The 27,674-nt window shown below is 42.8% G+C and overlaps 2 protein-coding genes across 5 annotated transcripts in view; both read left to right on the top strand.

Annotated features, from left to right (window-relative positions):
• LOC139578450 (cytosolic carboxypeptidase 6-like) overlaps positions 1–27,674 on the top strand; it is a 472,772-nt gene that overhangs the window by 343,649 nt on the left and 101,449 nt on the right. The window lies entirely within an intron of this gene.
• Positions 14,122–25,388, top strand: LOC139578451 (BEN domain-containing protein 5-like). 2 transcript variants are annotated; one of them, XM_071406042.1, is made up of 6 exons: positions 14,122–14,456; positions 15,508–15,638; positions 16,244–16,718; positions 17,423–17,571; positions 18,392–18,605; positions 18,723–25,388. In XM_071406042.1, the coding sequence occupies exons 1-6, from the start codon at positions 14,276–14,278 to the stop codon at positions 18,917–18,919; spliced, it is 1,347 nt and encodes a 448-aa protein (XP_071262143.1). In that variant the 5' UTR covers positions 14,122–14,275; the 3' UTR covers positions 18,920–25,388. The 2 variants fall into 2 exon arrangements, with proteins under 2 accessions (XP_071262143.1, XP_071262144.1); XM_071406043.1 differs by having other exon boundaries at positions 14,123–14,456; positions 16,244–16,658.

The following is a 27,674-nucleotide window of genomic DNA, read 5'->3' as shown; positions in this document are numbered from 1 at the left end:
TATCTGACCTTGACAACTCTGGAAAGGGCAACCAGACACGCAGAAAGAGAGAGAGGGAAACATTTAGCGTTGTACCTCAAATCAGGTTCTTTGTCTCTTTTTTAAGTGACAACCCTTCTGCTCAATGCACTGGCCAGTTTGGTTATTTTCCTGGTTTTGCATTTTATTCAGTTTGTATTATCTGACTATACTGCTGTACTGTATTCCTGTCAGACATATTGTATGGTGCACTGTGCCACAATTTACAGTCGGTGAACAATAAGGAATCAAATGAAATAAAGCATTGCTCACTTCCCCCCACTTGTGGCACTTCACTGGGCGCTGGCAATCTGTGAGAAGGTTATTATGCCCGTTGTATGGAAAACAGCCTGTGCTTTTAGATGAATGAGGCTGGTAGAGGCAACAACAGGAAGACACTCTCTCCTCTTCTGCCTCAAGAATAAAAGAGACTCTTTTCCTGTCACCTCTCTCTTCTTTATCCTCTCTCCACCTCCCCTATATTTTCTCGCCCTCCCTTTCTGTCCTCTCTCCAACCCATCTCTCCTCTTTCTTTTACGTGCAGTCGGGACGCGGGGCTGCAGACGGTGCAGGGGGTGTGAGGACACTAATAATACTAAGTGGGGGCTACGGCCGTGGGTGTGGGGGTCTGAGAGAGGTGCAGAGGAGAGGCCCCCATGCAGCACATTGAGAGATGGTGTATGTAGGAGGGCTCCAGGATGCTTCGTAGATCAGCATCAGCCACCCCAGCCCCTGCTTCCATCCAGGGGCCCTCATTAGCCCCTCTATCTGAAGTGCATTTCACCCACAACCTCGGTATTCCCTATTTAATTGGACACTTGAGCGGAGCATTGCGCATCTGGCTCTATTGAAGTCTGACATTTAAGACTGCTGACCTTTCCAGGCCCTCCACAACTAAATAATGATTAGCCCTGGCCATTGTTCCACCACAATCGTACACACACACACACAGTGGTGTGCACAGGAAAAGAGGAAAGGTGCTGAACTAAACACCTGCAGTATCTAGCAGTCTCTGACCAAAATACACACTGTACATCCAGAAACCTTTATTCACACAAATGCTGGGGGAAGAGGCTTCGGGTGTTCACAATAGAAAGATTGGGTGCAGACATTCTATTGTCAATCTATTGATCTGAATGCCCTTTCCATTTCTGTGGACATCTTACAATAGTGTGTTGATCTAAATTAACTTTGCTTGATGGTGTTTAGTCCCCTTTTCCCTCGTATGCTCTGTGCATTACAGGGTGTAAAAAAGGTCAATTACATTCATGAGCTTTGGATAGATGTGCGAGGCATCGGAGCAGCAGAAAGATAATAGGCAACCTTCAGATCTCTAATGGTGTGGTCATTTCTCTTCAGTCTCTGTCTTCACGGTCTCTAGGGCTGTGGGACTCCACTCGCTCTGGGCTCTGATAGTAAAGAGGGCCTCAGATACTATATAGCTCTCTCTCTCTCTCTCTCTCTCTAACGCTCAATACCTTTCAGTTCCTCTTCATTTATCTCTATCTCACAATTACCACGCATGCCTCGATCAAAACAAAGGCCTCACAAACAAATTAGCCCGAGGTAAGGTGGGCTGTTTGTGGGGAGAGATATTGACAGGTTCCGTCACACGTCTTATGCATGATGTGACAGTCAATATGTTTTGCCCAATGTTCTATTGTCCTTCAGTTTTCATTTACATATATACCACAATATTTTTCAAAATGTGTATCTCTGTTTTTCAAACACATGCCACTCCAAGTTAGAGAATTGGAGTCTGGAGTAGACTAGATGTAGGCCTATACAGAAAGCCATTCATTCCTTGTGAAAAGCTGAAACTGAAAGAGCCCATTTGTGCATTTGTATTTCAACTGGCATCGCAGTATTTCATGCCAGAGGTCTGAGAGGCTGAGGTCTGAGGTCTGCACGTATTTTTTTTGCTTTCTGTCCCATGTGGCAGAGGGATGCTTTTCATGGTGCCATGCTGGGTAAGTCTGCTGGTGTGATAGACACTGGAGAGAGGCCCAGAGCCTGGCTACTGGCTATGCTCCCCAGGCCAGGCCTCGACTCTGTGTGTGGATGAGACTGGGGCTCCAGCCAGCAGGGCAGCAGGACAGCTGCACAGGCCTGCACTCAATACCTGGGCTCTGAAGCTGGAGCTGGGCTGGAGCGGAGAGATGTGTCTTTAATGGAGCACAAGGACTTGGCGCCTTGCTGAGAGAGAGAGGGACATTATTTATAAAACACTATCAGGGCTTTGTATAATCAAGCAGCTGTGAAAACAACACTTCCTAATATTGCCCTATTTATATTCTTTCTCTGTGAATTTGCATATTTTATCTTCCTGCACTTCATTATAGGGGACTTATACAACACAAACAAAGAGAGGGATGAGCAGATGAGGGAGGGGGGATCTCTCTTCTCTGGCCGCCTTATATTGACTATTTTCCAGTAGATTTTTTCGAAACCTTCTCAGAAGCGTGGCTAAAAAAGCAAGCTGATGAATTGAGAATGAGTGTGATAATTCAGCAGGCACATATGAGGGGGCTAGGGAGTAGGGGGGCACAATAGGGAAAAATATTTAGAAAATATGCATCCCTAAACCAGTATTTAAAGGCCCAGTGCAGTCAAACACATGATTTTCCTGTGTTTATATATATATTTCCACAATATGAGGTTGGAATAATACTGTGAAGTTGTGAAAATTATGATAATGCCCTTTTAGTGTAACAGTTGTTTGACAAGACTGCCTGAAATTTCAGCCTGTTTTGGTTGGATGGAGTTTTGGCCTTCCATGGTGACATCACCATGTGGTAAATTAGTTAATAGACCAATAAGAAAGAGTTCAAAACTTCTCTGCCAATAACTGCAAATGTTCAGTTTCTCCCTCTACACTCAGACCACTCCAAGACAGTCCTAGCTAAATTCTTGCTTGAGAAATTACCCTTTGCTAAGAAGCTCTTTTTGTTTTTTTTTGACAATGTTAATTGAAAATAATCACAGTAAGGTACATAATTGTTACCCAGAAATGATTTGATATCCAGATACAAACAGCTGCATTGAATCTTTAAAAACATGTATCTTGCCTACCCACATGCTTTTTGACTACTTATGCCTAGAGTCAATATCCCCTGCCTTGCAAATACAACAATTTCACACACTCTTCACATAATCAGCCATGGGTTTCGTGTTTGGCATGTTGGAAAACGTAAACAACATTTTCACAGCCTCTTTCTCCAACAGGGAAGACAGCTGTGATTATTTCTTTGTCATCAGAGCCACCACTGTTGTTGAGCACTGCTGTGTAGCAAATCCGTATAGAAAAAAAAGATTGGATTTTTGTTCCTGGGTGCCTTTTGTATCTCCAGTAAGGAAGTGTATAATAGAGTTTGATGCCGTGGTGTCTGTGCTGTGTGGATTGAGTTGGTGGGGGCTGGTGTGTGTGTGTGGAGTTGTCTGTTTCTCAGAGCCAGTGCAAAAACCATAGCACCCATTGAACAGCAGCAGTCTCTGCTCTGCAATCTGCTCAGGTACAGTGTTGATATGGTAACCTGTTGGCTAGGCAGCCTTGTTTGCATGTTTACTTCAGCAGCCTTTTGTCATTCTCTTACTTCCCGGTGGCGTCCTGTGTTGGCTCAATAAGGAGCAGCTAGCTGTCAGGATGTATCTGCCACGCAGCACTTGGTTATCAGATCATGTCTCCATGTTCCCTTTCACCTCAGACATTTACATGTTCTAACAGCTCAAGATGAGCTGTGTTTTCACTGTGTCATATTAACTTGCCTCCATTTTCTGGATGTGAAAGGAGATGCTTGATGCAACTCCACTGTGTCACAATCAAAAGGGAATCTTGCTCCGTTTGCTCATTTTGAAGGGGCCCTTCTATCTGTTGTGAAATGTACACTGAGTGAACAAAACATTAGGAACACCTTAATATTGCGTTGCACCCCCTTTTGCCCTCAGAACAGCCTCAATTCGTCAGGGCACAGACTCTACAAGATGTCGAAAGCGTTCCACAGGGATGCTGGCCCATGTTGACTCCAATGCTTCCCACAGTTGTGTCAAGTTGGCTGGTTGTCTTTTGGGTGGTGGACCATTCTTGGTACACGCGGGAAACTGTTGAGCGTGAAAAACCCAGCAGCATTGCAGTTCTTGACACACTCAAACTGCCGCCTGGCACCTACTACCATACCCTGTTTAACGGCACATAAAACGTTTGTCTTGCCCATTCACCCTCTGAATGTCTTACATACACAATCCATGTCTCAAGGCTTAAAAACATGTCTCCTCCCCTTCATCTACACTGATTGAAGTGGATTTAACAAGTGACATCAATAAGGGATCATAGCTTTCACCTGGATTCACCTGGTCAGTCTATGTCACGGAAAGAGCAGTTCTAAATGTTTTGTGAAGCGTCAAGAACAAATCGCCATCTCATTGTACTAAATGGTTTGTGGCTGCCTCGCTCAGTGATATCTTGCAGGCAGAGCTTGAAAACAACACCAGCATCCATTTTTGTCAGTTAGCAATCACTCTTATCCAGAGCAACTTACAGTTAGTGCATTCATCTTATAATAGCTAGGTGTGAGAACCACATATCTCAGTCATAGTAAGTACATTTTTCCTCAATGAAGTAGCTATCAGCAAACTCTGTGCTAGTAGGTGGGAAAAGAGTCAAGTGCTAGTGTTAGTTCACAAAAGGTAATTTATGTATTTTATTTGGGGGGGGAGAGGTGAGGGGAGTGGGTACGAGGGAGGGTGCTGTGGGATTATTTAAGATACTCTTTTAATAGGTAGGGTTTCAGATGTTTTCGGAAGATGGGCAGGGACTCTGCTGTCCTAGCTTCAGGGGGAAGCTGGTTCACCATTGGGGTGCCAAGACAGAGAAGCACTTTGACTGGGCTGAGTGGGAGCTGCCCTCCTGTAGGGGTGGGAGGGCCAAGAGAGCAGAGGTGGTAGAACATACTCGGGTTAGGCTGTAGGGTTTGAGCATAGCCTGAAAGTAGGAAGGGGCAGTTCCTCTTGCTCCGTAGGCAAGTACCATGGTCTTGTAGGTTGCGCTAATGTTTGTACACTCGGTGTACCGTCTCTTTACTTCTTTTGGGGGGGGGGGGGGGGTTCACTGTGGACCTTTTGATTCTCAACTTTACCCTGTGAAACGAAGCAGGGTGCAAAACATAGTATGGCACAAAATGGTGTTATTACTCTGATTGAAAATCGACCAAGCCGTTAAACAAATGTGAGTATCCATTGCAAATAACGTGTTTTCATTTTGAATCCCAAGAACTTAGATCCCCCCTCTAAGTTGTGGGTGGCATACACAAATGAATTGTATTTTATGAATACATATTTCTAGAAAAAGAAAACAGCAAGAATCAAAAACATGGCTTAGTTCTTTGGACTTAATTCAACAACTCTGCTGTGATATCTCATTAGCTTGAAATACATTTTGAGCTCCAATTATAGGCATTCAAACTGATGTTGAGAAGGTGTTTGTGAGGGGAGATGACCCTGAGTGTCTTTGACTTGTAGGTTTGGCTTCAGGATCTTGCTGGATGGCTAAAGGCACAGTTCCTCCTCATGTACCGCTTGTCCCTCAGCGGGTTAACTTCTGTTTGGGCATGAGTTTATCTACTATTATCTGTCAAACATCGCACACCTGCTAGCGACGCTGGCCTCTGGTGCAATCCCACAGGCAACGTGCTGTCAACACCAACACCTACAATGTGTCACTTGCTGCCTCCATTTGTGGCAGCTCCAGGGGCTGTGGGGATAACCATTAAGCCCTATTCCCTATGAGCAAAGCCTCCCCAACAGCTATGTGTTTAGTAAGCTGACAGTTTGTGGATATGGAAAAATAGAAATATGATAGATTAAAATATACCAGAATAAGTTACTTTTTATTAGATATTTGCTGTCCATTGTTTGTCATATTGACATGTTTACCTCAGTGAAAATATTTTAAATATTCATGATACACTATACAGTACCAGTCAAAAGTTTGGACACACCTACTCATTCAAGGGTTTTTCTTTATTTTTACTATTTTCTACATTGTAGAATAATAGTGAAGACATCAAAACTATGAAATAACACATATGGAATCATGTTGTAACCAAAAAAGTGTTAATTAAACAAATCAAAATAGATTTTAGATTTTAGATTCTTCAAAGCAGCCACCTTTTGCTTCGTTGACAGATTTGCACACTCTTAGCATTCTCTCAATCAGCTTCATGAGGAATGCTTTTCCAACAGTCTTGAAGGAGTTCCCACATATGCTGAACACTTGCTGGTTGCTTTTCCTTCACTCTGCGGTCCAACTCATCCCAAACCATCTCAATTGGGTTGAGGTCAGGGGATTGTGGAGGCCAGGTCATCTGATGCAGCACCGTCACTCTCCTTCTTGGTCAAATAGCCTCTACACAGCCTGGAGGTGTGTTTTGGGTCATTGTCCTGTTGAAAAAGAAATGGCAGTCCCACTAAGCGCAAACCAGATGGGATGGCGTATCGCTGCAGAATGCTGTAGTAGCCATGCTGGTAAAGTGTGCCTTGAATTCTAAATACAGCACAGACAGTGTCACCAGCAAAGCACCCCCACACCGTCACACCTCCTCCATGCTTCACGGTGGGAACCACACATGCGGAGATCATCCGTTCACCTAGTCTGCGTCTCACAAAGACACAGCGATTGGAACCAAAAATCTCAAATCTGGACTAATCAGATCAAAGGACAGATTTCCACCTGTCTAATGTCCATTGCTTGTGTTTCTTGGCCCAAGCAAGTATCTTCTTCTTATTAGTGTCCTTTAGTATTGGTTTCTTTGTAGCAATTCGACCATGAAGGCCTGATTCACGCAGTCTCAATCTGAACAGTTGATGTTAAGATGTGTCTGTTACTTGAGCTCTGTGAAGCATTTATTTGGGCTGCAATCTGAGGTGCAGTTAACTCTAATGAACTTATCCTCTGCAACAGAGGTAAGTCTGGGTCCTCCTTTCCTGTGGCGGTCCTCATGAGAACCAGTTTCACCATAGCGCTTGATGGTTTTTGCGACTGCACTTGAAGAAACTCTGAAAGTTCTTCAAATTTTCCGGATTGACTGACCTTCATGTCTTAAAGTAATGATGGACTGTTGTTTCTCTTTGCTTATTTGAGCTGTTCTTGCCATAATATGGACTTGTTTTTTTACCAAATAGGGCTATCTTCTGTTTTCCAAACCTGCCTTGTCACAACACAACTGATTGGCTCAAATTCATTAAGAAGGAAAGAAATTCCACAAATTAACTTCTTATGGCTGAAGGGGCAGTATTGAGTAGCTTGGATGAAAGGTGCACAGAGGTGCCCAGAGTAAACGGCCTGCTCCTATGTCATAGTTGCTAATATATGCATAATATTGTTAGTATTGGATAGAAAACACTCTGAAGTTTCTAAAACTGTTTGAATTATGTCTGTGAGTATAACAGAACTCATATGGCAGGCAAAAACCTGAGAAGTTCCACTTTCTGTTTGGATTTTTTCTGGGGGTGGCAGATTTTCAACCAAGCTCTCATTGAAATTACAGCGAGATATGGATGAGTTTTCACTTCCTACGGCTTCCACTAGATGTCAACAGTCAATAGAACTTTGTCTGATGACTCTAATGTGAAGGGGGGCCGAAGGAGACAGGAATGAGTAATCACTGCCATGAGGTGACCACGCATTGAACTGGCGCGTTCACGTGAGAGGGAGCTCCGTTCCATCGGTCAACTGAAGTCAATGTAATTCTCCGGTTGGAACGTTATTCAAGATGTATGTTAACAACATTCTAAAGATTGATTCAGTACATCGTTTGACATGTTTCTACTGGCTGTTATGGAACTTTTGGACATTTCGTCATGTTATAGTGGACGCGCTTTGTGACTTTGGTTAGCGCGTTTGGTAAACAATTCCAAAGTAGCTAATTGGACATAAATAACGGACATTATCGAACAAATCAAGCATTTATTGTGGACCTGGGATTCCTAGGACTGCATTCTGATGAAGTTCATCAAAGGTAAGGAAACATTTATCATGTATTTTCTGGTTTCTGTTGAGTCCAACATGGCGGCTAATTTGGCTATTGTTCTGAGCTCCATCTCAGATTATTGCATGGTTTATTTTTCCGTAAGGTTTTTTAAAGATCTGACACAGCGGTTGCATTAAGGAGAGGTATATCTATAATTCCATGTGTATAACTTGTATTATCATCTACATTTATGATGAGTATTTCTGTTGAAACGATGTGGCTATGCAAAATCACTTGATGTTTTTGGAACTAGTGAATGTAACGCGCCAATGTAAACTCAGATTTTTTTATATAAATATAAACTTTATCAAACAAAACATGCATGTATTGTGTAACATGAAGTCCTATGAGTGTCATCTGATGAAGATAATCAAAGGTTAGTGATTCACTTTATCTCTATTTCTGCTTTTTGTGAAAGCTATCTTTCGCTGGAAAAATGGCTGTGCTTATTGTGGTTTTGTGGTGACCTAACATAATCGTTTGTAGTGCTTTCGCTGAAAAGCATATTTGAAATCAGACACTTTGGTGGGATTAACAACAAGATTACCTTTAAAATGATATAAGACACATGAATGTCTGAGGAATTTTAATTATGAGATTTCTGTTCTTTGAATTTGGCGCCCTGCACTTTCACTGGCTGTTGTCATATCATCCCGGTGACGGGATTGCAGCCATAACAAGGTGCACCTGTTAATTGAAATGCATTACAGGTTATTACCTCATGAAGCTTGTTGAGAGAATGCCAAGATTGTGCAAATCTGTCATCAAGGCAAAGGGTGGCTGCTTTAAAGAATCTCAAAAAAATTATATATTTTGATTTGTTGGTTACTACATGATTTGATTTGTTGGTTACCAAAAATTGGTTACTACATGATTCCATATGTGTAATTTCATAGTTTTGATGTCTTCACTATTATTCTGTAGAAAATAGTAAAAATAAAGAAAAACCCTTGAATGAGTAGGTGTGCCCAAACTTTTGACTGGTACTGTATATGTAAACATATGTGGACACCTTTTCAAATTAGTGGATTCGGCCATTTCAGTCACACCCGGTGCTGACAGGTGTATAAAATCGAGCACACAGCCATGCATTCTCCATAGACAAACATTGGCAGTAGAATGGTCTTACTGAAGGGCTAAGTGGCTTTAAAAATGGCACCATCATAGGATGCCACCTTTCCAACAAGTCAGTTCGTCAAATGTATTGCCCTGCTTGCGTTGCCCAGGTTCACTGTAAGTGCTGTTATTGTGTAGTGGAAACATCTAGGAGCAACAACAGCTCAGTCGCGAAGTGGTAGGCCACACAAGCTCACAGAATGGGACTGTCGAGTGCTGAAGCGCATAGCACATACAAATTGTCTGTCCTCACTACCGAGTTCCAAATTGCCTCTGGAAGCAATGTCAGCACAAGAACTGTTCGTTGGGAGTTTCATGAAATGGGTTAAGGGCTTATATGGCTGAGCAGCCGCACACAAGCCTAAGATCACCATGCGCAATGCTGGAGTGGTGTAAAGCTCACCGCCATTGGACTCTGGAGCAGTGGAAATGTGTTCTCTGGAGTGATTAATCACCCTTCATCATCTGGCAGTCCAACGGACTTATTTATTTAATTTTAAAAAATACTTTTACCCATTTTTCTCCCCAATTGGCAGTTACAGTCTTGTCCCATCGCTACAACTCCCCTAATGACTCGGGAGAGGCGAAGGTCGAGAGCCATGCGTCCTCCGAAACACAACCCTTCCAAGCCGCACTGCTTCTTGACACTGCTCGCTTAACCCGGAAACCAACCGCACCAATGTGTCGGAGGAAACACCGTCCATCTGGCGACTGAAGTCAGCTTGCAGGCGCCCGGCCCACAACAAGGAGTAGCTAGAGTGCGATGGGACAAGGAAATCCTGGCCGGCCAAACCTTCTCCTAACCCAGACGACGCTGGGCCAATTGTGCACGGCCTCATGGGTCTCCCGGTCACGGCCAGCTGTGACACAGCCTGCGATCGAACCCAGGTCTGTAGTGACGCCTCAAACACTGCGATGCAGTGCCTTAGACCGCTGCGCATTGGTGCGGTTGGTTTCCGCCCCCCAATAGACAAATCTGGCGGATGCCAGGAGAGCGCTACCTGCCCGAATGCATAGTGCCAACTGTAAAGTTTGTTGGAGGAGGATTATTGGTCTGGGGCTGTTTTTCATGGTTCGAGCTAGGCCCCTTAGCTCCAATGAAAGGAAATCTTAACGCTACAGCGTACAATGACATTCTAGACGATTCTGGCCTTCCAACTTGGGGCAACAGTTTGGTGAAGGTCCTTTCTTGTTTCAGCATGACAATGCCCCTGTGCACAAAGTGAGGTCCATACAGAAATAGTTTGTCGAGATCGGTGTGGAAGAACTTGACTGGCCTGTACAGAACCCTGACCTCAACCCCATCGAACACCTTTGCGATGAATTGGAACACCGACTGTGAGCCAAGCCTAATCGCCCAACATCAGTGCCGACCTCACTAATGCTCTTGTGGCTGAATGGAAACAAGTCCCTGCAGTAATGTTCCAACATCTAGTGCAAAGTCTTCCCAGAAGATTTGAGGCTGTTGTAGCAGCAAAGATGGGACCAACGCCATATTAATGCCCATGATTTTGGAATGAGATGTTCGACGAGCTGTTGTCCACATACTTTTGGTCATGTAGCGTATATGCAGCAAATGGCCAACAACTTTCAGCTAAATAACTGTAGTGTCAATTCTTTATAGTCTTTCTGTCCATACTAATACAGCTTTGAGAATTCATATTATGGGAGTGCAGAATATAGCCCCATGAACCTCGCCAATCAATACAAAATTCCCTGGAGGAAGAGTGGCCCTAATGAGCTGAATTGACCGGCACTGAAATATGATCACTATTTCTGCAGCAGTCATTTGTTCTTTCAAGAAAATATAAATTTACTCTAGTGTATCAGTGAGAATACACTGCAGGATGGCGGGGGGAGCGATGATACCTCTTTAAATATTTAATGAAGGAGTTACACAATAAAGTTTGTTCGTGCTCTTGCTGTCAGTTTGGAAGTCTGACTACTTCATGGTCACCTAGTTTTGAATGAAATCCTAATTAACAGGCAAAATTAAGACGCAACTCCCCCCAAAAAATAAAAGCATTATTTTTATGTAAATAGTCCCTTGAAAAATAGACTCTCCCATGTTTTAAAAAGCCTGTCTTGGATTTACTACCATACCCTCATTTCCTGTGACTGTTTCCCTTAAACACATGATCTTAAGGCATACTTCTAATAGTTGTCCAATTGATCCTGCTGTCCCTGCTGTACTCTCATATGCTTGGCCAAGGGCATAGCATTCTGCATGCCAGCCTGCTGCCATCAGCCCCGGCCAGCCGTCAGACACACCTGTGCCTGCGTCTGTCCATCGCACAGATTGGCACAGGTTCTTTGTTTTGATTGGCTGTGCGCTTATGCTAATACATACCTAATGTCACAGCGTTTCCACCAAAATCCCACGTCCACTTGAAAACCCCGTCCAACACACAGGCATGGAGGCACTAAAGACCTGCTGTGATCATAATGCGAAGCCCGTTTGAATTCCAGTCACAACGAGATGACGTCCGTCTCAGCAGTCTAATTCCATCATCAACATCATTACTGCTATTATCCCATGTCTATTTTTAATACGGGGTAATGTATCACCAATAAAGATAAATGAGGGAGGCAGCGAGGAGGTAATTGGCAGGACATGATGTCTGACTCTGCACTGACTAAAGTCTACAGTGCCAACTGCTCCCAAAGCTTCAGGAAAATGTATCCTTTATGTGGCCTGAGTGCTCTTTTAATAGCGTTTGTCTTCATTGTATTACCTTCTAACTGTGCTATAAATGTGTGTTTAACATGCTGCTTTTATGTATTTAAGGGTGGGGAAACTTCATAGTTTCTTGTGTAATGTAATTTTTACATTTGGTTTGGAGTTGTAATGGTTTTAAGTATATCTATTCTCATTACTCAGTATATAGAATTAGTGTGCAGATCTGTTATGCTACATGCTGGGGTCAGGTTGCTTGAGGTAGGATAGGGGAAGTTCAGTCTTAAGCCTGAGACACTTCAAGACAACAGCTCCTGGAATTGAGCGGTCTTATTGTGCCAGACATGGGCTTGAGGACCTAGCAATTAAACAGTAGATTAGATTAACAGTAATCCTTCATTGGAGATGAGAAACTGCTGAAATCTCTTGTCTACCAGTGAGGTTCACTGGTCTTGTTTATTAAAGTGTTATTTGTCTTACTATTTCAGCATTTCAGAGAATTGTTGTTTATTTTATTTATCCCGGTAAGTTGACTGAGAACACATTCTAATTTACAGCAACAACCTGGGGAATAGTTACAGGGGAATGAATGAGCCAATTGGAAGCTGGGGGATCATTAAGTGGCCATGGTGGTATGAGGGCCAGATTGGGAATTTAGCCAGGACACCACCAGGGTTAACACCCCTACTCTTACGATAAGTGCCATGGGATCTTTAGTGACTACAGAGAGACAGTACACCTGTTTAACGTCCCATCCAAAAGACAGCACCATACACAGGGAAATGTCCCCAATCACTGCCTTGGGGCATTATTTTTAGACCAGAGGAAAGAGTGCCTCCTACTGGCCCTCCAACACTACTTCCAGCAGCATCTGGTCTCCAATCCAGGGACCAACCCTGCTCAGTGTCAGAGGCAAGCGAGCAGTGGGATGCAGGGTGGTATGCTGCTGGCAGTGATTGACAAACTGATATGCAACAAATGTTCCTATGAATATTAGCATTGCAGTACTTTGCACAACCCCCAGAGATAAAAGCAGTTACCATATTGGAATAGGAGATCAAGTTCTATTACAACAATTTAAATAGCCATCCAGATACCTGTCCTCATTCTCCGTCTGAGAAAATCTCCACTGGACCACCATATCTCTCACAACCCTCAACAAGGGAAAACTCACACTAACATAACAGCAACCTATGCCTCAAGCCTTGATGTCTGATCTGAATAAAAAAATGCTATGAAATTACAGACGAGAACAGCGTCCAAATTCTGCATGAATTACTTTTCGATTACGACAGGCGAAGCAGAAAAACATTGTTAGTGCCATTTATCGACTATGCTACTCTCTATTAAAATACAAGTGAAGAAATCCATCCCATTGTGTAACAACCTGACTATTTTACAATAGCAAACAGTTCCCTTTCTGTCAGATGGACTTTGTCATCTAGTGTAATAAAAAAGGGAAAGATTAAAAGGTACACCAGGCAACACATTGACTGAGACACACTTGTACACCCACAAACAAATGGAATCAGAGATCAGACCAGATAATAATCTCTGTGGCCTTCTTCTCTTCTCTTGGTTTCATTCCAGGGGGTTGAGGACTCAATGGGACCTACAGAGGCAGAATGAAAGTAATAGGTGAATTTATTGATTACAATAATGATGTTTTTTTGCTCTTCATGCTGAAAGTATCTGGAAAGAAACAGCAGGACAAAAAGCTGAAATTTTGTAGTCAGCTCACCGGGGACCATGTTTCTTGAATATCCTCAGTAGTTGAGGAAGTTGACTTTTACTGTATTTCAAACCATAATTTCTGTATGTACAAATGCCAAAATAAAGATTCCTCTCGATTAATTTCTGTAATGAGGGATGTATAAATGTGTGCTTTATCGCAGTCACAATCACCAACAAGGTGCTATCCTTCATCTCCTTTTGAGTTACAGTTGAAGGGTGGGCTTTAAATCAATCACATTTTCTGTGCCACAAAAATGTACTTCCAATGCATGAAAAAACGTTATGGTGTAAAAACTGTAAAAAAATTATAAAAAATAAAACAAGAGGTTCTAAAATGAAGGTTTGATTGAATTCCTGCCATTGTCTTTACTTTACTTTAGGATATTATGTAGGGTAGATGCGTAGGTAGTGTGGCCTGTTATCTGTCAGTCAATATATACACTTTATTTCATTATTTCAATGATTTCATGCATTTATTTTCAATTTAAGAAAAATATAAGAATCTCATTCTTGTCTCTATTAGCAAGGTCTTGTGATGGAGCGCGCGGCTAATTTCCTGAAATGATATAGACAAGGCCAGAGTAGCAGAGTGCAGAATAGAAGCCCTTCCCAATTCCCCTTTGTGTTTATATATATATATATATGTTTTATACTTATAGAGGGAAAACTGTCAACCATATCCAAAGTGTAAGACCAAAGAGAAATAATGTATGCTTTTGTGAGGTTCTTGGAAGACGATATGTGTTACGCTTTACCCGCTTCAACTGTGAAAGATTTTAGACCTCTGCACAAAACAGATTTTGATAATCAGAAGGTGTATCTGGTTCTCAGAACAGAAGATAATGGTACAGGCCAGCCGTGCAAAGCACAGATTCTTGCCATTGCAGGTACGTTATCTTCGTGCTCTCTTTGTTTGATTGTTTATGAATTGAAATAGTTCAATTGTTTGAAAAAGTGAGACTAGACAGCTCCTAGAGAATAAGAAAACATGCCTTTTCGGTCTGCTGTCAAACACACTAAGTTCGCTAGCTAACGTTAGTTATCAAGCTGACAACAATGTTCTCGCTACGATGCTATTGCTAACGTTACCTAGTTTACATACGGTTATTTTTCAGGGCGGCATTTGTTGTCATATCACATATTTGCATAGTACAGCTAGTTAACGTTGGTTTTCTTGCTGACATTGTTTTTAGTTGGCTAATATGTCTAACGTTAGCTAACTAACTGTGACATTAACGTTAGCTTGCTAGCCAGTCAGCTAGCTAGCTAACGCGTTAGCTTAGCCAGCCACTTACTCATCCAGATTGTTTACTAACATTGGATACGTTATTTTAGCTAGCAATACACAACAACACCTCTATATGGTTGTTGATATGATAGCTAGCTAGCTACACGATGTGATGGCAATCACTATCAATCGACCTTTGCTAGCTAGGTCGGACAACGTCAAGCCAGCTGCATATACAAGTTAACTAGCAATATGTATCCATCACACCGGTTATTATAGCTTTTAATAACGTTTCCTCGACACATATGAGCGTAACGTTTTGTGCATGCATTCACAAATGCATCGTGTAACAGAACAGCCACACGTACATTTTCACCATCTACCGTAGCTAGGGTATTTAGCTAGATTACTAATCCTCGTGTTTGAACAGTCCCTGGCTAATGTCAGTTGAGTGCATTAACTAGGTTTGTTGTTGTTTGTCGTGCTGTAGCTAGCTAACCATTTTCGGTCCACACTGGATAGCTAAAACAAAAACTACATACAGCTTGTTTACTAGGGATGGGTGAAACAAGATTGAGATGAGATGCATGGATGAACGGTCTTTAGCTGGCTCGTATTTGCCATTAACGCTCCTGGAAAATTCCCTTCGATTTTTTTCTGTCTCGACTTTATATATCAAATGCTTGCTGACACTTAGCTCTATTTTGCAGATAACGTTGATGAGTTTGAACATAGTATAATGCAAAAAAAGATGAAAATTCCGAAGATGTCAACAAGGAATATGGGAAATTCTGTTGAGAACCACTTTGGGGAGGAACGACTGCCACTGAGACATAAAAAGGTAGGTGCAACTAAGCAAGGTAGCTAGTCAACTAGTAGTCATAGTTTTCAAACTGTTAGAGCATTTCTGTGATTTGGTGCTCTGTGAAATTGTTGGTGTGTAATTCAACCTCTTCACCAATATAATGCGGTTCATGAGGAATACTGATGGTAATTTGTCTTTTGATAATTTAACTAACTGAGTTTTGGATGTTTCCTAAAACTCCCCCTGCTGTTTTATTTTTTTTATTTTACAATATGCTGGATTAACACATGTAGCACTCTGGACAGCTGCAAATCCTCTGAGCTGCTCATCCAAGAACTCCATGACTCCACTCTTCCCAGTTCCCAGTGATTTTAGCCCATCTGTATCACTTTGTCAAGCAAAGCCCCCCACAGCTATGGATATATGTGGGTTTTTGACACCCACTCAACATTTTAAAATAAATACATAGTCAAACATTCGTAACATAAGTGTTTTTATTCAACTGAAATTATGACAGTTATGACACACCAGATCACTCTTATAACGTGAAATGATGATGCAGTCTCCACATCATTATCACATTCATATCCCTTGTGCTTTAAACAATGATTAACTGCATAAAGTCCCTTTTGATTCCACAGGCTCAGACACAGGACCATGGGCGTCCCACTGCCAACTCCTCCAAGAGCCTGGCAGCTGTGGTGGCCCGCCTGGAGAGGAACGCTGTGAGCTCCTGCATGGAGGGAGAGGAGGACCTGGAGGAGGACAGGCTGGAGGAGGAGGAGGAGGAGGAGGAAGAAGAAGAAGAGGAGGAGGGAGACTCTGGGCCTGAGGATGCAGTGGTACCGCGGGTTCTGTATGAGGAGCTGGTCCACAGCTACAGGCAGCAGGAGGAGGAGGTTAGGAGGCTACAGCAGGAGCTGGAGAGAACCCGCAGGCAACTGGTCCAGCAGGCCAAGAAGCTGAAGGAGTATGGCAGCCTGCTGACAGAAGTGAAGGAGTTACGTGACTTCAACAGGAGGCTGCAGGATGTGCTCCTCATGAGGCTGGGCAGCGGTGAGAGACACACACTCTCCAGTCACCTCTCACTGCAGCCTCCCATGCACATCTGTTCAGGTTAAGAAAAAACTGTTTTACTAGACTAGTGTCAGCCACATTTAGAGTTGTCTGGATTTTGAATTTGTAGGTTTGGGTACCTTCTTATATTGCTTTTAGTGATCAGATGCACAGTTGATAACAGAAGTTATGAAGTATTTGGTTGTTAGCATTTGTTTTTGAGAGGGGGGGAATCAGTATCAGTGAGTTTGGTTTTGCTAATTTTTTAAATAAATATTGAGTGTCAAGCGCTTGTTCACTCAATGGTTCTTCCACAAAAACGAATACTAAAATTTTGAGTGGATTTCCCTTTAAGCCAGTCCCATGGCCAGCTGCACATGTTTTGCATTGGGGCCCCTGGGGTGTGATATGGGGGCCAGGCGGTCTAATGGACAGGCTAAAGATTAGACTGGCCAGGGTGCTTTGGGATCAGGAATGTAGTGCGCTGACCGATATTAAAACTCATCAGCTACATTAGAGCTTAGTGTGGCCAGCCACCAAGCCAGCTTACTGGGCTAAAATAGTCCCGCTGTCTCGGTGCACAGGGAAGCCTTGCTGCATGTACTGGTCCAAAGCTAAGACTAGAACTCCCTGACCACATGCTGTTGTGGATGAGTCAACGCCTCTGTTAGTGCTTTAGGCTTGTTGTTCCTGAGAGACTACACTACACAATATGCCGAGAGATATGCATTTCAACTTTACTTTTGATTTTGCACCTCATACAGAGCCTATGCATGACAATGGCACTCAGACAATCAAAGCAGAGGTGGTGGAGCCCATCATTGAGCCACAGGAAGTGTGCAGAGAAGAGGCCAATACCAGCTCCAGCCACTCCCCCTCCCCAAGAACAGTCTACACTTTTAATGATGGCAAGGTGAGTCTCACCACCTCCAGCCCCCCCATCTTCCTCGCTGTGGTCGCTTTGATGGGGAGGAAGCATTGCATTTTCCCTTACACATAAACTTGCATTAAATTAGCCTTCTCCTCTCCTTGAGGGTAAACAAGGCTGAGATGATTGTCCTTATTATAGCTTCGGCATCAGCACTGTTTATTGCCCTGTTAGTGGTTGCAGGGCTACACACGTAATTCTGCCTGCTTCACATGCCGGGGGAATTTGTGTTACAAGCAGAGAGCCTCTCAGTTCAAGCGTGAAGAACAAAAGCAAATTAGAACTCACACATTGCCTGCTATTAATTATTTCTACCAGAGGAATCTAAGTGACTGACAGGTAGCCCTAGAAAGAAAATAGAGAAAGGGTTCCTCTAAGTTAAGAGCAGTGAAAAGCTTGTCTGCTGGGCATGGGCCTAAAGCACATTAGCTGCGAAGAGAAAAGCCTTTGGATGCCAGCCTGAAGACTTCTCAGTGATAAAGGCAGGGTGGCACACATGGCGCTCTCAGCATTAGCTCACCTATAACTCAGGGCAGGCCTGTCATTCCGCTTGTAGCGTTGTTTGGTGCAGACTTACACAATGTGTCATTCTGTGGTTCTATGCCATTATAAATACTCAGTGCAATTCATCCAGGCTGGAACCCATTTCCCCTTACTTATTTATGTAGCTGCTGAAACATGGCCCTTTTGATATCTTATTTGGGTTGAATGGTTGTGGGATGGGCTTTGCTGCTGTTGGTTATAGTGTGGCCTCAGATCTGAGTGTAGGTGACCCTCACTCCATATCTGTGCTGCGTTACTGCAGGTGCACCTGGGCGGGGGCATCTGGGTGCAGGAAGAGAAGTGGCACCAGCTCCAGCGGACACAGGGAGACTCCAAGTTCACCAAGAACCTGGCCGTCATGATCTGGGGCACTGAGACCCTCAAGAACAGGAGTGTCACTGGTGTGGCCACCAAAAAGAAGAAAGATGCCCTTCCCAAGCCCCCCCTCTCCCCAAGCAAGCTCAAAATAGTCAGAGGTAAAACTGTATAGGCCTGTTGTCAGATGTTTTGGGCACCTTTTGCAACTCAAAACGTTTGGAATATCTCTGTGATTTGATGAACAATACACACTTATTTATTTCCCTTTTTTGCAGAGTGTCTGTATGACCGAGTGTCTCAAGAAACGGCGGACGGTGCAGAGATCACACAAAGATTGTCCAAAGTGAACAAATACATCTGTGAAAAAATTATGGATATTAACAAATCCATCAAGAACGAGGAGAGGCGGGAATCGAAGCTGCTCATTAGACAAACCGTCAAGATGGAGAATTTCACCTACGATGGCATGTAGTGATGAAAAGTTGTCACCATACTAGAGCTCATTCTCTTTTCTTGGACTGCCGAAACAGAAGAGGGTGGGTAGGTTCATGTGTGCCAGGCCAGCACTAGAGATCCTCAGTAGGCGCCCAAGGCCCTAATCCATCAGCTGTAAGACAGCTTTACCTGCAAGACAGCTTTACCTGTCAATCAATGCAGTGCGTGGTTAAGCGTTTTGGTGTGTCATATGAACTGGTGTGAGAGATTCTTAAATCAATCTGGTTGTGAGAGAATGCAGTGGTGCTCCAACAAAATATTCTGTGTCAGAACATGACGTTGTGTCCTAATATTCTTAGTGATTTCCCTTGAAAAATAACTTCTGATTTGTAAGAAGATATTCTGGAATAATCATGCTAGTTTGTTGTGATTGAGAGGTTAGCCACACTGAAGGCCTTAGTGTTGAGGTCTCTGTGTGTGCTATTGGTACTTAAAGTGACGTGGGGAGGATGTTAATACACACTTTTTCAACAGGGTCTCTCTGATATACATGTCTTAATTGATACATGCCACATTGCGCAGATATTCTGTTGCCCGAGAGATTATTGCTGTGTGGTTATCTAGATGGGATGCAAGGTTTGAGGTTTCGTTACCATGGGAATATGCCATTTGGATTTCCATAGTATAGAGCACCAATGAACATTAAGTTTGGTAAAGAGAGGTTTATCATTATTTGTCTGCGGTGCTTGTCCACATCAGACGTGTAACGGTCTTGAGAAGATATGTTTTCTGGATAATGATTTACAGTGTGTATACCCTACTTGAGAGATCCAACTTGAGTTTACATAAATGTGATTGTTGTAGTAGTGTCTTTATTCAAGCTGTCCTGCAGATCGTTCGACTGTTTTGGAGTTGTGATACAAGATTTTAAGCCCAGAAAGGCCTTATGTTTATGGGAATCATTGGGGACTGTGTCCTCCAGTTATTTAGTAAGATGTGATTTTAATCTAAAGTTAAGCTGATATCTTTAAACTGCACTTTGGTGTCTGAATGTGGAAGTTTGTCAGGTACTGTGTTTGTTTGGCTGTGGGTAAAGCTGTCTGTAGTGGTCAGTGTTCTGGCTAGATCCCTGGATAAAGCACGATTCCTGCTCTCTCACAGCCCTCTTCTTTGAGGCACACCACTGGGAATGAATTGCTATATAGTGACAACTTCCAATGACATGCCATCAGAACTCTTCAAATGTTTTTTCCCCAAACGGTTTGTCTGGCTGTCTGCAACCTGGAACTAAATGCTGCGGATTGAATTCTCAACTGTGACCATGTGGCTAACTGTGAATCACCTGCAGGTCTGCCTGTCAAGCCTTTTTGCCTCCTCACTTTCTATGTATTTTTGTTTGTGTTTATGGTTTTTCTTTTGTATTTCTTACAGTTCGATCAATGTTTTGTTAAGCTACCATATGTGGGGATATTTTAGTGTATATAACTAGTCTCTTTTCACAAGTCATGTACTTTTCAGTTTTTAGTCCGACTTACACATTAACATGGTAAACTCCTGTGTTTCTTTCTATTGACATTGTAATTCCTTTGTTACCTGGCGGTAATTTTTATGTACATTTTTTGGGTCTTTAAGCTTGATATTGTATCCAAATGTAGATTAGAAGCATATAAACTCAAAGAAAAGACGTCTCTCTCACGTCGGTAATCTCTATGAAAAATAAACTAGGCAAACCGCAATTTAAAGTGATGTCTTTAGGAGTCAATATAACCCTTCCCTTATGTTCGATTCGGCCTACAACTCAATTTGAACCCGTACAGTAAGTACATCACAAATGACTTTAACCTCCCAAAATGTATTTATTTTCCAGTAGCTGAGAATGTCCTCTTTCATATGCTTTTATCCCTAAGTTGATAGACCCAACTGTTTAACATTTAGCCAAATGTTTGATTTACTGATTTTATAACATTTATGACATCAGATCCCTGTCCCTCGGCCTCTGAACATCACAGGGAGAACATACTGATGTCCTTGTGATCATCAAAGATATATCTTTACTGCACAGAAAACCATTTGTCTCTAGCACAAAGGTCAAAGTCGTGGTCAAATTGACTTCAGATAAATCAACTTTGAAAAGAAGGGAAGGGTTAAATTTCCCCTATTTTAAGGACGGGCTGTATTTTCAAATCAATCAATGAACGCACTTTAAATCTCTTGTGACAGATTCTCCATTTGTAAAGAAATGGATTTGTTTGCAAACCCGATTTGGTCTCAACTTATTTTGGCTATTTAGAAAAAGAAAAAAGACTAATAATAATAATCGATGCACCTTTTAAATGGCCCTGATAGGTCTGAGTTCTGGTTTATTTGTATGAACTGAATACGTGTGAAGAGTGGTCCTTAGTAAGCTATGCCTCTGGCACACAGTGCTTTATATTCCCCAGGGTTTGCCTATTCCCACCAACATGCCACTCCCCAGGTATTGGAATGGGCTTTAGGCATGAAACTAATATGTAAAGGATGTGTTTTTGTCCTTCCTGTATGAACCAGACAGTAGAGCTATACAGAGAGGAACTGTATGTTAGCTAGGTCTTTAAAATGTTGCGCTAATCCTCTGTCTGCTGCTCTCTTGTCCCATTGTTTATTTTTTCCATGTTTTGACAGTTATTTTTATGTGCTTTGAATTGGCCCCACTATTTCAATTATGTGTTTTTTTAAAGATGTAGATTAGGGTTCAGTGGGAAGTTGGAAACACTGGAAGTTCAGCTGGAATTATATCCTGGTTGAATGATCGGCAACAAAAAAAACAGTCCTTTTTGGACACGGATGGATCTCAGTCTGCTGTTTGTTCTTTTTACAGACAACTTTTCAAATGTGAGAAATTGCACCTTCCCCATATTTTGTAGTGCTGAGGAGTAGCTAGTTGTTAGGAAAGCTAAGCTTTATAACTGGCCCCTCCCTCCAGCTATTTAGACAGCTAATGGTTAAAAGTGGGCCTGGACATTAGGTATACAGTACATGGCCTGGCCTCACTCAGCCCTCACAGCCAGTGATCCCTATGGCTACCCAGAGGATGCTTAAGAAAACATAGGCAAAGTGTCTTGTTGCATTGCTATAGCTTAGCTGTTATTGACAGTAGAAGCATGCTAAACCCCAGACTGCACTAGGTGCCATTCTCTCTCTTGTGGTTAAACGTTGGATCCATCTGTGTTACCAGACAGGTCATGTATTGGAATGGCTATACAGCAGGGGAGGGCAGCTCTGATCCACAGGGCTGGCAGGATCCCTGAGCTTAGTACAAACAGACAGCATGGGGACTGGCTGGGGGGATCCGGGCAAGTTGACATATGAAACAAGCAGGGACTGTACTGTGCTTTTTCATCATCTAAAGTGATTCACAAATTCAAGGACATTGAAAATGTGCATCACTACTGGATTGTGTGCTCTTAACTGAATGTGTAAACATGCTGGGTATCTTGAGTGTTGTTGTAGGTGAGTGGTTATATTAAGCCAAAATGTTGAATGCTGATAATGGAGAGGGGGGTTGAACTTGCACAAAAATGTCCCTTGCCAAGGTTTTAGTCCAGAGTTATCTAAGCTACCACAGAGACTAAATATATTTTTGTTTTTAAAAATTCTCCCTAATGTAGATGTCCTGCTATCATTTCTGTAGAAATCAACATGGTCCTGTTGAGTCCTTGCGCACAGTATGTATTACATTACATGCATTTTAAAGCTTTTAGTTTGTGTGAAAACTGTTCTGCTGTGTGGCCCGCGATGAATTCCTGTGACACATGTTGTTAATGTTGTTTACTCGTTTGTTTTATGATGCCAAAAAAGGGGGTATGGTTAAATAGCGATGAAGATATAATATTAGACTTGTCAACTGAAAGGCTGACCCGTTCATGAAAACATGCTGATGCTGAGGACCAGTCCAGGTTTAACCCACCAAACTGCCCAGTGTTCCTCCTATCACAGCCACTAGGCGTACTGACAACACTTCCTTAGGTATGCAGTGGATACGAGGTTTTACATATGGAAGATTTGTTTGTCATAACCTCATTATAGCAGTGAGTCCCACTGCTCTTTCTTCCTCTCTCAGTGCTGTGTGATTCAGCCCAATATCACCACCTCGGATACAATGGCTTTTTCTCATTTGGGCAAAAGTCCGTCCTTTACTCTCTCTCCTCCATGACCCTGAAACCGATAAGTGTTGAGGAGATGTCAATTCGTTAGTAGGTGAACGGAAGAGTGGCCTCCCTTCCTCGATAACCACCTTTCATCAAGGATGGGGCGGCAGGTACAGTAGCCTAGGGGTTAGAGAGTTGGGCCAGTAACCGAAAGGTTGCTGGATCGAATCCCCGAGCTGACAAGGTAAAAATGTTGTTCTGCCGCTGAACAAGGCAGTTAACCCACTGTTCCCCGGTAGGCCGTCATTTGTAAATAATAATTTGTTCTTAACTGACTTGCCTAGTTAAAGGTTAAAATTATATTTTTTTGTTTTGTATCAAACCTTAGTCCTTAGAGTTTTAAAGTCTGCCACACTTCCTTTTGAATCAGCTTTTGTTTTGTCGTCGGAGAAAAACATGCACATGTTTTAAAACTATGCTAGTTATAGTTTTCATCTATAAAATATCTTGCACAACTAACTAAATGTTTTTAGCGCTTTACAAGTATTATTATGTAAATGTCACTGCCTGATGACACGTGAGTGGAGAAGGAGTCTCATTTCATACAGGTGTATTTTCATCCATGTTCTCTCTCCTCGATTACCTTTTGATGTTTTTCAAAAGGAGTCGAGAGAGGACAGAGGAGAGGATGCAGGAGTTGGGCAAATCCAATTGAGAAAAGGCCAATGTTAAGCTTACTCTAAATGAGAAAGGGGCTTGGGGAACTTTAAGTGTAGTTTCACAATTCATTGGCAAGTATACTTCATCTAGCTTCACTGTCCTACCTCATTGCTTCTCTTGTGTTCGTGTATGATGTATATATATTTTTTAACTATAGGAAAATACCTTATTGATAACTCCTTTCCAAATGTACAGTATATGTAAACTCGTAACACCTCAGTACTACACAGTTGATATTATGAGGAAATCAGTTTTGTAAAAATGCTTACTGTCAATGGATGCCCAGTTGTCTCCAAAAATGTATTTCAACTGATTGCTCCTTTTCACTGGTTGATGGTGCTACCAGCAAACGGGTTAACTGATCTGTCTCTTACCTCAAATGGTGCTAATTTTTTCTATGTTTTTATTCTCATTAAGTTGTATGTTATTCAAGTTGGTGATCCTAAAATAAATGACAAATCACATTTCTAAAATGTTAAACTACACTTTGCAAATACTATCAGATACATTCTGGTTTTAGCTAAATCAACTCTGCTGTTTTAAGTGAAGTAAATCATAATTCCTTGCTTATTTTAAAATATACTTTAAGCAGTTATCTAGGAATTGTACATTTTGGCATGCTTCAGATTTGAGAAGGTAACTTTTCATAAGCACATCTCAGATCACCATTTATCCAAATACTGCTATTATTTTGCTGCATGTTGGCTTTATGGGCAGTTGTGCTAAAACCAATTTCAAACTGGACTGGGCAGTTCTGTTAAAGATAGATTTGGTCCTCAGCAAATGTTTGGTTATCCACAGGTCAATGCTGTGACCACTTCTACAGACAGATTGCAATTACATTATAAGGGTATTTCTTGGCAGTGTCTCTAATATTTAACTGGAAGTTAGATATTGGGTTGGATAGGGTTGTGAACTTACCTCTCTAAGAGAATATGACATTTACCATTCATTGTATCTTGTAAAAACGTTTTATAGATGGGTGTGAAATGTCCTGACATCTTCATGTTGATATGTGACAATTTGAAGAATGTCAAAAAATTGTCAATTTGACCTCTGAACAAAAAAGTTGTTTCACTCCTTGTTAATCTCCTTCATTCTTGCTGCTGAATATACATTTATAAAAAATACATCAATATATACGTATCAATATTTTTTTTTTATATGTTAATTGAGAGCGTGTTCAATAAGTACTGTGAACCAGAGCCATAGATATATGATGTTTATATGTACTCCATATCTGTGGCTCTGCTGTAATGATGTTGTCTTTTTAAGTCCCTAGTTTCTTGGAGCCAGAGATACATGCACAGAGAGTTTTAAGAACAGTCTATTTTCTGAGATACCACATGTTCCTGTGTTAGTTGAGGTGGGGGGAGTAGAGGGAGCCTACGTCTGTGAATGTGTCCGTGGGCACCAGAGTTTGAAAAGGGGGGAGGGGGGTGGCTCATCAGTGTGTCCTGGGGGGGACCCTCACACAGTCACCATACCCCAGAGCTGGCCTATACAGAAAGGAAATGTTATAAAAATAAATGTCCTTGCAAACCGGTCACACCTCCGCTATACAACCGACTTTGACTCTTAGCATCATTATTCTGTGTTTGCTGCACCTGTTCAATGTTCAGATCAACAAAATAAATCCAGACGTTTATTCTACCAGAACATTTGACTCATATGGCTCTTTTTTTCAAAGATTTCCTTTCACATCTTCTCTTTTTTAACTTGTTTAACCAAAAATCTGGTTATCGCTCAAATAACACCCACACTGCCCTATCCCATGTGGACAAGAGGAATACCTATGTAAGAATGCTGTTCATTGACTATAGCTCAGCAGTCAACACCATAGTACCCTCCAAGCTCATCATTAAGCTTGGGGCCCTGGGTCTGAACCCCGCCCTGTTCAACTGGGTCTTGGACTTCCTGACGGGTCGCCCCCAGGTGGTGAAGGTAGGAAACAACACCTCCACTTCGCTAATCCTCAAAGCAAGGGCCCTACAAAGTTGCATGCTCAGCCCCCTCCTGTACCCCTTGTTCACCCATGACTGCGTGGCCATGCACGCCTCCAACTCAATCATAAAGTTTGCAGACGACACAACAGTAGTAGGCCTGATTACCAACAATGACGAGAGCCTACAGGGAGGAGGTGGGGGCCCTGGGAGTGTGGTGAGAGGAAAATAACCTCTCAATGTCAACAAAATGAAGGAGATGATCGTGGACTTCAGGAAACAGCAGAGGAAGCACGCCCCTATCCACATCGACGGGACCGGAGTAACTTCCGGCGCCGAAAAGAGATGGCCGCCTCGCTTCGCGTTCCTTGGAAAATATGCAGTATTTTGTTTTTTTATGTGTTATTTCTTACATCGGTACCCCAGGTAATCTTAGGTTTCATTACATACAGTCGGGAGGAACTACTGAATATACGATTAACGTCAACTCATCATCGTTCCTACCAGGAATATGACTTTCCCGAAACGGATCCAGTGTTTTGCCTTCCACCCAATACAATGGATCTGATCCCAGCCGGCGACCCTGTGCGACGCCGAAAAAGGGGCAAACGAGGCGGTCTCGTGGTCAGGCTTCGGAGACGGGCACATCGCGCTCCACTCCCTAGCATACTACTCGCCAATGTCCAGTCTCTTGACAATAAGGTTGATGAAATCCGAGCACGGGTAGCATTCCAGAGAGACATCAGGGATTGCAACGTGCTCTGCTTCACGGAAACATGGCTAACTCAAGGGACGCTAACGGAGTCGGTGCAGCCAGCTGGTTTCTTCATGCATCGCGCCGACAGAAACAAACATCTTTCCGGTAAGAAGAGGGGCGGGGGGGTATGCCTTATGATTAACGAGAAGTGGTGTGATCATCATAACAACACACAGGAACTCAAGTCATTCTGTTCACCTGATCTAGAACTCCTCACAATCAAATGTCGACCGCATTATCTACCAAGGGAATTCTCTTCAATCATAATCACAGCCGTATATATTCCCCCCCAAGCAGACACATCGATGGCCCTGAACGAACTTTATCTGACTCTTTGTAAACTGGAAACCACACACCCTGAGGCTGCATTCATCGTAGCTGGGGATTTTAACAAGGCTAATCTAAAAACAAAACTCCCTAAATTCTATCAGCATATCGATTGTGCTACCAGGGCTGGAAAAACCCTAGATCATTGTTATACTAATTTCCGCGACGCATATAAGGCCCTCCCCCGCCCCCCTTTCGGAAAAGCTGACCACGACTCCATTTTGTTGATTCCAGCCTACAAACAGAAACTCAAACAACAAGCTCCCGCGCTCAGGTCTGTTCAACGCTGGTCCGACCAATCTGAATCCACGCTTCAAGACTGCTTCGATCACGCGGATTGGAATATGTTCCGCATCGCGTCCAACAACAATATTGACGAATATGCTGATTCGGTGAGCGAGTTCATTAGGAAGTGCATTGACGATGTCGTACCCACAGCAACGATTAAAACATTCCCAAACCAGAAACCGTGGATTGACGGCAGCATTCGCGTGAAACTGAAAGCGCGAACCACTGCTTTTAACCAGGGCAAGGTGACCGGAAGCATGACCGAATACAAACAGTGTAGCTATTCTCTCCGCAAGGCAATCAAACAGGCTAAGTCCCAGTACAGAGACAAAATCGAGTCGCAATTCAACAGCTCAGACACAAGAGGTATGTGGCAGGGTCTACAGTCAATCACGGATTACAAAAAGAAAACCAGCCCCGTCGCGGACCAGGATGTCTTGCTCCCAGACAGGCTAAACAACTTTTTTGCCCGCTTTGAGGACAATACAGTGCCACTGACACGGCCCCCTACCAAAACCTGCGGGCTCTCCTTCACTGCAGCCGAGGTGAGTAAAACATTTAAACGTGTTAACCCTCGCAAGGCTGCAGGCCCAGACGGCATTCCCAGCCGCGTCCTCAGAGCATGCGCAG

The sequence above is a fragment of the Salvelinus alpinus genome, chromosome 6 (genome assembly GCF_045679555.1).
Source record: "Salvelinus alpinus chromosome 6, SLU_Salpinus.1, whole genome shotgun sequence".
NCBI lineage: Eukaryota > Metazoa > Chordata > Actinopteri > Salmoniformes > Salmonidae > Salvelinus > Salvelinus alpinus.
This window is presented reverse-complemented; position numbering and strand designations above follow the sequence as displayed.

Excerpts from the sequence above, each read along its gene's own strand:
- LOC139578451 (XM_071406042.1), top strand. The coding sequence starts at position 14,276 with ATGTATGCTTTTGTGAGGTTCTTGGAAGACGATATGTGTTACGCTTTA. Across the intron at positions 16,719-17,422 it reads TCCCATGCACATCTGTTCAG|AGCCTATGCATGACAATGGC; the intron begins GTTAAGAAAAAA and ends CACCTCATACAG. Across the intron at positions 18,606-18,722 it reads CAAGCTCAAAATAGTCAGAG|AGTGTCTGTATGACCGAGTG; the intron begins GTAAAACTGTAT and ends CCTTTTTTGCAG.